Genomic DNA, 10,244 nt, shown 5'->3' on the forward strand with positions numbered 1-10,244 from the left:
GCCATAGTGACTTCCTTTTGGGTTGCCTTTCAGTGATGAAATTCCTCAAAACTTCTGCTTCCTCCAAATCCCACTTTGATTCTCAGCCTCTACTCTGTAGCAGCATCACAAGGGAGAAAACTTTGTCTCGTTCCTGAAAGTTTTCAGTGACCAAAAGCATTGTGCATGGAGCTATGGAGGAGAACAAAAAAAAAACCAAAAAAAAATTACCAGCCAAACACCAACTTTGTTAGAACTGTCTTTTCTCAAAATGCAGCAAGACATCTCCTGAAGAAAACTATCCCTCACATACTCCACTTTATATACGAAACTGTCAGCTCACTGGACTGCTGTTGAGACAGGGCTCTGAAAAAGTGTTTTGAAAACGCATATATTCCCTGGAAAACACAAGAAAACTTAAAAAGAAAGCAAGGTAATAATCCTAATACACTTTTATTATACCTTCTGATAAAAACTAACTAAAAAGGCATTCAAATCCAAAGCTTCAGCATGCTATGCTCTCGCTCCCTTCTCCAAGTTTTATCCCTGCTTATATATAGGCAGTCCCCTGCTGCTGTACTTGTACAGCAGGCTCACAGCCTGCCCCCTGCTCACATGGAGAGGGCTGCCCTGGAACACTGCGTACTCCCAGAGGCATTACGATAATCTCATTTAAGGCACGGAACGCTGGGGCCATGCTCTGCACCAGGGAAGAATTTCTGTAGCAAGGCAGAGGGAGCAGCAGGCATTTTGTCACCCTGAAAAGGCAAGGCTGTCCTGTTCTGACAGCCACTGCCTGCAGCTATCTCCTCCCTCCCCTTTTAAGTTGCTATGTGTGTGTAACCACAGTGGCAAAAAATGTCCTTCCTCACGTTTCTAACCAGAATTAGAGGCAGAGGTACAGCCATGCATCCTGTTCTCTCCCTCCCAGCTGCCCATCTCCAGCAGAGAGGGGGGAGCACCCTGCTGGATGGCAGCACCATGAGTAGGTGAAACTGAACCTATGGCTCAGTTTCCATAGGTTTGCTCTAAATTACTGTGCCATTTACCCGCTCTCTTTGCTGAGGCAGCAGAACATGGGATATGCACTTCTCACAGAGGCCCGAGCTCACTTCTGGCCTACAATAAATCAAGCTGAACAAGCACCAAGACATCAAATTGTAAACTGAACCAGCTGAGCTGGGGCACCTTTCTGTACTCCTAACAAACCTCTGTACTAGAAGCAGCCCAACAGACAGAGAAAACGAAATCCTTACAACGCAACATCAGAATCAAAACAACACACACGAGAAAAATATAAGAATTACAGCTCAACAATCATCCTTCTTTATTCCCATCACAAAATAGGTCCAGGATGGCTGCAGTAGAACAAGAGATAAATTGCAAGAGAAATATGAGGACACATGCTTCACCCTCAAGACTATTTTCTCATTAGTACATAATATTTCAATTCCATTTAAGATCCTTGTTTTTATGGTACCAGATCATTTGATTAATCTGAAATTAGTCTAAACTTCCTCTGGAATACTCTTCAATGTAATGCTTTACCTCTTGATTAAACATTGCTCAGCAAAGAACTTGATACGTGGCATCATTGAGCATGCTGTACTAGAAATCTGGTTAAAATAATTAAAGTTTTTTTTATTATGTCTTTTTTCAGAAACAAAAATTAAAGTACTGCATGAGATTGTTGAGTAGGCCTGTTCTTGTCCACCAAATGCAAAATAAGACACCTGTATAGAAACCATATTTTTCTAGCTGTGCAACCTCAGAAAACTGCTCCTTCCCGTTTCCCCCAGCCTGCTCACACTCCACAAGCAAGACACAGTTATTCCACAGGATCTTTCCTCTTGTTCTGGATGTTATGCTTTGCTCTTTGAGGAGACACCTTTGCATCAGATCCTGGATGAACTAATTGTTTCCTGCTGGAAGGGATATGTTAAATTTTTGCCCCGAGACTAGGCTGGCAGTGACCGAAAGAGGAGGCTCCTGAAGCCCATCCTCTGACCCACTGCTGGAGAACAGCGCTCATCGCTCACAGGCAGAAGTCAGGACAAACAAAGGGCTGTTTGTACAGCATCTCCCATCAGCCCTCCCTCCCCCTTCTCATCCCTGCTAGCTCTAGCTCTCCCTGGGTACATCTAAAAAGATACAGCTGCCAAGAAAGTGGAAGGGAGTGAGCCAGAAGATTAAGGTACGTTTTGCTCCTGAAATTATCTTTGTCTACCTGTTCCTTCTAGTTACAGATTACAGAATTAGAAATACATACGGGAAGATGCAGAAGAAGATTTGGGAGAAGCTGTTATATTGCAGGCAAGAGGTACCATTCAAGATAGTTGCATGGCTGGGATCCAGATCAAAATAATTATTTTACTATCTTGCTTTTCTTCGAAGCTGGATACTACAAATGAACATCTGAAGTCACTAAATATACTATATTGCCTTCCAGTGCTCAATATAATATGGAGAAAGGTATCTTCATGATGAATTGCTGTCTTAAAGAAAACTAATTGGGGTTTCATGAGAACTCAGTTTCTGGAAAGAATCATGGTATTGATGACAATTACAAAGCAGTAATTCACAGAATTCGTCCTCAGTGGAATAGCTGCTGTCCTTACAGTGCAACAACTGCTCAAGCAAAATAGATTTAACAGGTTTTTTTAAATGGAAAAAAATTCTTCACAATATTATCAATTATACAGTTCTTGTGTAATGATTTTTTAGTAATGCTCTAATAAACCTAGCTATCAAGCACTAACACACTTAAATACTAAATACTCAGCATCTTACAGGTGTTTGTGAAAGGCAAACTTGACAAATAAATAAACACTAAAATACATTTAATTTTGAATAAGTGAAACAATCTATATATATATATATATGCTTTTGAAGTGCAACTTGTTAACCTGGCACATGCCCCTGGACAAACTGGAAAAGAACATACACCAAAAGTGTACTAATTAATGTCTTTCTTGTTTTCAGCATTAGGCAGCTAGAAATACAGCCTACTTAAGGGGAAAATAAGGATATATTTAATGAAGGATTGCTATTTTTAAGGGTTGATAGACCAACCTAAAAATATTTCTGTTTTCCCAGACATGCAGGATCTCTATCTAAAAGTGCTGAAATACACATTTTGTGCCATTTCTCAGTTTTCTCTCTTTCTAATATCTGAGCTCCTACTGATACTGTGTGACCTTTAAAGGACATCACCTCTCTTGACCTATTACCCTGCTGTTCTTGGACAAGGAGGCTGAGACTTGGGGTTTTCTCTTCAGTCTGATTACCTCTGCATCTAGCAGATCCAAAGACTAGATGGTGCCAAATTGCCTGGCAAGATAATTCAAACACTCTCAGCTGAACAAGCAGAGGCAGCACTGATTCCTGACTCATCATGCATATTCCCAAACTAACCATTTTCCTTTAGGAAGAGCTCCAAACTATTTCAAAGCACTTGTATTCCCAGGTGCATTTGGTGCTAAATCTTACTTACACCACATCAAAATAATCAAAATTTTAAGAATTATAAAAATTCTTAAAAAGATTTTTTGCAAATGCAAGGAGCTCATTTTTGGTATTTTTAGATGGCTTTACTCCTGCTAGAATTTGAAATAATAAAATCTTGATAGAGCAAGCTGGTCAGGCTTAGCATGCCCGGCATTGCTATCTTTTCAGAAGGCTTTATAAAATAAAGAACTGTGAGAGGATTCTTGCTGGCAATGAATGAGTCTCTGAGCCCAATTAGCGATTGGATTTGTTCATCGCATTTTCCTGACTTGTTTTATGAGAAAATCCTATCTTCTGTGCTATGCAACAGCAGACAATGCCTTTGACACTCATTTTGAAATAAACACGCACATACTAGCTCTGTTCTTTACCCAGGCAATCAGTGACACTCCAACATCTGTTCAACCACACGCAGAAAAAGAAGTTGCAGCAGTTCATCAGACAGAGATGCTGCATCTGAAAGGTCTGCATCGATCCCGTGCAGGGAGCTGATGAAACACTTCAGCTCCTTGGCAATCCTTCATCTGCAAATAGGGACTGCTCTCCCCCAGGAAAGAAATGCCCATTTGAAGAAAGGACTTTTGACAAAAAGTTTCTGTTTGGTTATGATCTCCAAAATAAAACAAACCCAGAGGAAATATTTAAACAGAAACAAAATTATAGTATTTTTTTCTGAATAATGACAATGCTTATCATTGGTAAAATGCATAACTGGTCAGAGAAGCTGTCTATCCATAGCTCTCCAGCATGTTGACTTTGCAAATACTGATTTTGGCACCCACCCATAGAAACCCTCCTGATGACACACTACAGCAATATCCTATTATGTTTATTAAATGGCAAGTAGTGAGTTAGAGAATCACCTTAAAAACTGTAGGTTGTCATTTTTGAATCTAGCAATTTGACAGTGCATAGAGAAAGCACCTGTTTTCAGGATGAATGTGCCTATTTTTCAGGAAGTGAATTCCTACAAGTTTTGAGGAGGCAGGCAGCTGGCAACAGAATCAAATGAGCATTTTGGTTGAACTCCAGGTAGGGAAAGATCACCTGAACTATTAGAAATTTTAAAAAAGTTCAAAAGAGCAAGGTAGCATGAATGCCTCATCCTCAGTAGATGAATACAGAATAATCCAATCACAGGAAACAAAGGCATAAGCCCCCTGCTTCCTAATTTTCTCTTTCATGGAAATTTTCTTCCATTATATACTTAAATAATTAAGGCAAACTATTTGAACAAAAGATTAAACTTTACTCCCTGACACTAACCTTGTCTAGGTATAGTATCAACAATTTTTTTGTCTTTAGGCATTAGACTTCTCTGAGCAGAACCCTCATAACTAAAGTGTTTATACTCCTACAAAATAAAACCATGAATATAATAATACAGATTCTACACTCGAGTCTAAAAAACACCAGGCATTGTTTACTTTATTTGAGTAGTAGTTTTGAGGTTTAAAACTAATAAAGACAATATGTTATTCAATACTGCACTCTGAGGTAATTAAAAATAGATCCCCAAGGCTCCATTACTAGTAGTTTATAGGAGTCTTCTACTCAAGAGTTCCCATACAAGTTCATGGAAAGTAAAAAGAATTATTCAATGAATTTTGCTTCTACAACAGAAGCCAAAAAGAAAACCCAGAAAAGCTTATTCTTACTTCACTCATGTTTTTTAATATATTGGCCATTTTTTAATGTTTTATTTTGCTACTGATGTTCAAAAAACCTCAAGTTTAAATATAAAAATAAATAACCAAAAAGCTTTGAGATGTTGTATTTTATCCCTAATATGAATCTGAATTTCCAGATTTTCTTACATGGCATTTTATTCATTGGCTGAAGAAATGGAAGATAAGATAGTTGTGGTGGCAAGAAAACTACCTGAGAAAAATGACTAAAAAAATACCGTAGATTTATACATTTAAAATTTTACTGTTTGTTTTTCAAGGGTGATCTCAAGATTTTTACAAAGTAATTCATATTATAGTCACATCTACAGGTGGCATACCTCAATTTTTTTCTTATCTGGATAACAGCTCTACCATCTTAACTTCACCTTTGATAGTCTTTGATTAGATATTGTCTTACACCTTGTTATTTTTGGGTTCAACCATTCTAATCTTCCACCCCACAATGAAGACCAGGGCTGGCCCATAACGTCGTGTCAGGGCATCAATTCCAGAGTGCCAACAAGACGAAGGACAGCAAAGTCTTCCTTAAATCTTACACAAGAAAAATGAGTACACAGGGAGAGTGCTGGGCAGAGCTGGTCATTTTTTATTCTCATTTTCAGAGCAGAATTCCTATTTAAATTCAGTAAAGATAACAGATCCATTTTGTTTGAGCATGAGGAAAGGTAAAAAACCCACTCTCCTAATACCAATAAAAACTCAGCTGAAACATGGTTCAAAAGCCTAATATAAAAGTGCATGCAAGTTCAAGGATCCAAAGCTTTGTGGCGTGGTCAGACTGTGCAAAGCAGCACAGAACAGCAGAGCTCACATTAAACAAAACAATGGAAAGCCTAGTGGCCAGCAGGAGAGGTTTGCAAGGGATTATTTATCCCATCTTTTAAAAAGCCAGTTAAACCATAATGACCTCCAATAGCAAGACTCAACCAAGCAGTCTGCAGTACTAAAAAACCCAATCCAGAAGATTCTCCCTAATGCTGTATCACACCAGAGGCCAGGACAGCAGCACGTGGCAGCACTGCAGACAGCTTCGGCTTCCTTGGCTGCTTAAAGCCTCAGCTTCTCACACCGCCCATGACACAGGATTCAATCAGCAAGCAGTTCTTCCACAACTTTGATGGGGAAGGATACTATTTATTTTATGTTAGTGACTCTTGTTTTGACAGGCAAAGTGGCCAGGGAGGCAAGGACACACACCCAGACATTTCCCCCTGGTTTGGTAGCAATCGATACAATCACTTACATCACCAAAAACACACGACCAAGCTCAAAGCAATTTTCTCAAGGTGAGAGGCCAGAGAAACAACAAAATTGCCAGCATCAGAAGCCTCAATTCACAATGAAAGGATTCCCAAGGTTGTACAGAAAGTAATGAATATCAATTCTGCTGCAATATTATTTACCTCCTAGGAGAAAACACTCTCCAGCACTCAGGCTCAAATGACCGAAACTTCACAGGAAAGAAAAATGCAAGGCAGGAAGTAAATGAGGGAAAGAGCTCTGTTCAGCAGCAATATCTGTGTCACACACCTCGTTTCTCTTTAGCACCCTGCTGTGGGAAGCTTGGCAAAAATGAAGATGCTGTGGGTGCTGCTGCTGCTGCTGAGCGCCCTCCCGGGTACCCCCGCGGTGCCTTCCCAGCGCCCCTCTTGTTACAAGAGGCCCCTCAAGGACCACAGCTGCCACACCATCCCCGAGGGCAAGGAGAACCTCCGGCAAGTCGATGATGCTCTGCAAGATCACTTCTGGGAAGGGAAGGGCTGTGAGGTGATCTGTTACTGCAAATTGAATGAATTGCTCTGCTGCCCAAAGTAAGATGACACTCCTTTCATGTAAACTCCTATAGTTCTTCACAACTGCCTGTTATATTTCCATCGTTTTACAGTTTCCATACACAGAATAAGCTATCATTTTAAAGCAATTCCTCACTTCAGATGGTTTGAAATGATACCAAGATATAGCCAATTTTCTGTTCCTGTCACTTTTGAGGATTTTTTTTCAGGGGCTCACCTAGGACTTGCTTAGTATATTTTGTAAACTTCCCTGTCCTATTAACAAGGACTTCAGCATTTGAATCACCCAACTTTTGACTACTCTGTTTGATCCAAACTAAGAATAACTATATCAAACAATTATTCTGAGCATTTTACAATGAAGATGTTTTCAAGACCACCAAAAAACCCCTATTTGGTTCCTGTTGCATGGAAGAGAACTGTATTGCTATTCTAAAGTGCATACACATAACTCAGTTGAACAAGTAATTCTGTAAAAATAGCTGTTAAAAGCAGAAAAAAACAAAGGAGGAGCACGGGGGTTCACATATACTTGCATAAGGCAAGGCAAAGATGGAGCCCAAGAACACCAACACCTCCCTGGCTTGCTCACATTGCTGACAAGGTTGAACAGTGAAGTTCTCACTGAACTTTGGTTTTTGTTGTTGTTATATAGAAAGAACATAACTGAGTTAAATAAACACCATCAGCCCATGCTGGTTTTAGGTAATAAAATGTATTATGAGGTATTATTTCATTCAGCTTTTCAGCAACATCTTTTCTTCAGTAAATCCGGATTAGAAATATCAACACTTCAAAACTTACTAATACTTCAGAGGCACCAAAATGTGATGGCATAGTATAGGCAAGCAAAAATGATTTTTTCAGTATGTGCTCCTCTTAACATTCATTTCTCAAGTCCCCTAAAATCCAATAAAGGCAACTTTTCAGCACTCCTGTAGGGGACTCAAGTTGAGCCAAGTGGGAAAGGCTTCTAAAGCTAAAAATCTCACATTCAAGCTGAGAGCAGGGTTTAAGTAAGATTTCCATCTTTCACTTTCTCTAAAACCAGATATGGTGTCCTCGCCCTGAAGCACACTTTGGGTCTCTAGCTTCAACCTTTGAGCAGCATAGTAAAGCCTCTTCCTTTGATACAAATATGGAAGAAAATATTCCTTCCACCACCCTGAGGGACACAAGACCTGTTTTGCATCTGTGCTTTTCGGACAAACTGCACTAAAACAGTATGTGTGCACGTGCCAAAGTCCTTTTATTTTGATAATATAACCTATTTGGTAAGTTTATTTTCTCAAAGTTAAAATACCAGGGTGGAGTTCTGCAACCCAGTCAGCCAGTGAAGGTTTGGCCATTGCTCCCACAGCTAGCAGAGGTAGTAATGCAGTATCTTCATCCAGATCTGCAGTTGCATTTGCATTGCTGGAAGGACATGCCACAACATCCCACATCATCCCACAAACACAGTAATCCCACATATATCATGATACATGCTAAAAAATATCCACAGTGGGAAATGCATGTCATATGAAAGCTCGAATAAACCAATGATCTAATTGTTTAAATATGTGATCCTATCTTTCAGGGGTATTTTCTTTGGACCAAAGATATCTTTTGTGATCCCCTGCAACAGTCGATGATTCAAGTCTGCAAGTGAAGATAACAGACATCATTCTACGATCATGTAATAATGTTTTCAAGGGTAAAACAAAACTACCACCAACAAAAAAAGCCTTCCTTTCTAATCACAAGCCACTGCCTCACTTTACACTGTAAAAAGAATTTTCTTTCTATGCCTTTATGGAATATGAAATACCTAAGAAGTTTTCTTTTCAAATCTGGTAGCTGACCTAATTTCCATAAAGCCATTTCCATGGTTTAACAGACTGTACAAGCTCTTAATGCATCCTAATATCACATACCCCAGCAAAAAGCATAACTCTTCTTACTCAGCACAATATCCCTAGTTAGCCTGGACAAAGAAACTTCAAGCTTAAGCCTTCATGTTGTTACGACTCTTAAGCCTTCATGTTGTTGACTCTCAGAGCAACTTATGGCAGTGCAGCTTCCTATTCCATTATTGCCATCACACTTTTAATGCCATTTTAAGCTGAAGCCACTCAGTCTCTGGCACTTCTGAAGAAAAGCTCCCATGTTCTGTTTGGGCATCTTAAAATGCATGCACATACAAAAGGCCTGTATTTCCATATTTGAAAGTATTTCACTGGAATAAAAAATTAGTAAAAATTGACATTAACAGTACTAAAGCACACTTGGGTCTTATGTCTAACTGGTCACCTGCCTTGACTATGCAATCTCTAAACCCTTGAATTGCTTAATCTTAGCAGTGAACATTTAAAATATTATAATGATAGATTTTTTAATTCAAGCTCTGTTTGAAATACAGTACTCCAAAGCAAGTTAAAATGCTGGCTTTTTTAGGCTAGCCCTGTAAGGCAATAGCTACAGAAAACACAGAGATAATCATCTTTATTTAAGAGGTATTGTGATCTATAAGATGGATACAGAGACATAAATTTTGACCATTTTTCTGTTATATGGCAATCTGCATTGGCAGGTGTTGAGAGGTGACCACATAATTTTAAGCAGAGTCACCTGAACAAGCCAGGCTTACAGGCAGCAAGCCTGACTTGCTGCTTTACACATATAAACTCTTTAGCTATCAGGCCAGTCACATGGAAAGTGTGCAGTACCGAAGGAACTGTTCAGTCTTCTCTACTCAAAAAATGCACTGTTCACCCAATAATCTTACGCATTGGCCCAAACTACTACCACCAGTTTACCATGCTTCCTTCATGTGTCAGTATGAAATATCACCATGACTGTTCTTCTTCTTGTTAGGAAACAAGGGTTGGATACTGGGTGAAGGGGTGATTATACACAGACAATAATAAATGTTTCAAGTAAATCTGTGTGTACTATTTTTGCCCTACTGACTGTTCAACAGTTTGTGTCACCAGGCTTCTTAAGACTTGTTTGTATAATTATTCAAGCAGAATAATTTGGGCTTCCTACTGAATAATCGATAGTAAAATAAACCCCATGAATCTGGCAACCCAGTGAAAATATCCAGTCAGTGCTCTGCAAAAAACCCCTATGGTATGCACTCTTGTGTAAAGACTTCTACAAGCTTCTAGGGTAGGTAAACTTCTGTTGCTTGTACCATCTAGTTTCTACAAGAATCACATTGCAGATGCCTGGCATTCACAGCTTTGCAAAACAGCTGAAGCAAAAAAAAGTTAAGGCAGACACAAGATGG

The 10,244-nt window shown here is 39.3% G+C and overlaps 1 protein-coding gene across 1 annotated transcript; it reads left to right on the plus strand.

Moving 5' to 3' along the window:
• The first annotated feature begins 2,065 nt into the window (after window positions 1-2,065).
• Window positions 2,066-9,893, plus strand: SCRG1 (stimulator of chondrogenesis 1). The gene is made up of 3 exons (XM_038135863.1): window positions 2,066-2,173; window positions 6,723-6,988; window positions 8,550-9,893. The coding sequence occupies exons 2-3, from the start codon at window positions 6,750-6,752 to the stop codon at window positions 8,602-8,604; spliced, it is 294 nt and encodes a 97-aa protein (XP_037991791.1). The 5' UTR covers window positions 2,066-2,173; window positions 6,723-6,749; the 3' UTR covers window positions 8,605-9,893.
• Window positions 9,894-10,244: the final 351 nt, after the last annotated feature.

The sequence above is a fragment of the Motacilla alba genome, chromosome 4 (assembly GCF_015832195.1).
Source record: "Motacilla alba alba isolate MOTALB_02 chromosome 4, Motacilla_alba_V1.0_pri, whole genome shotgun sequence".
Lineage (NCBI taxonomy): Eukaryota > Metazoa > Chordata > Aves > Passeriformes > Motacillidae > Motacilla > Motacilla alba.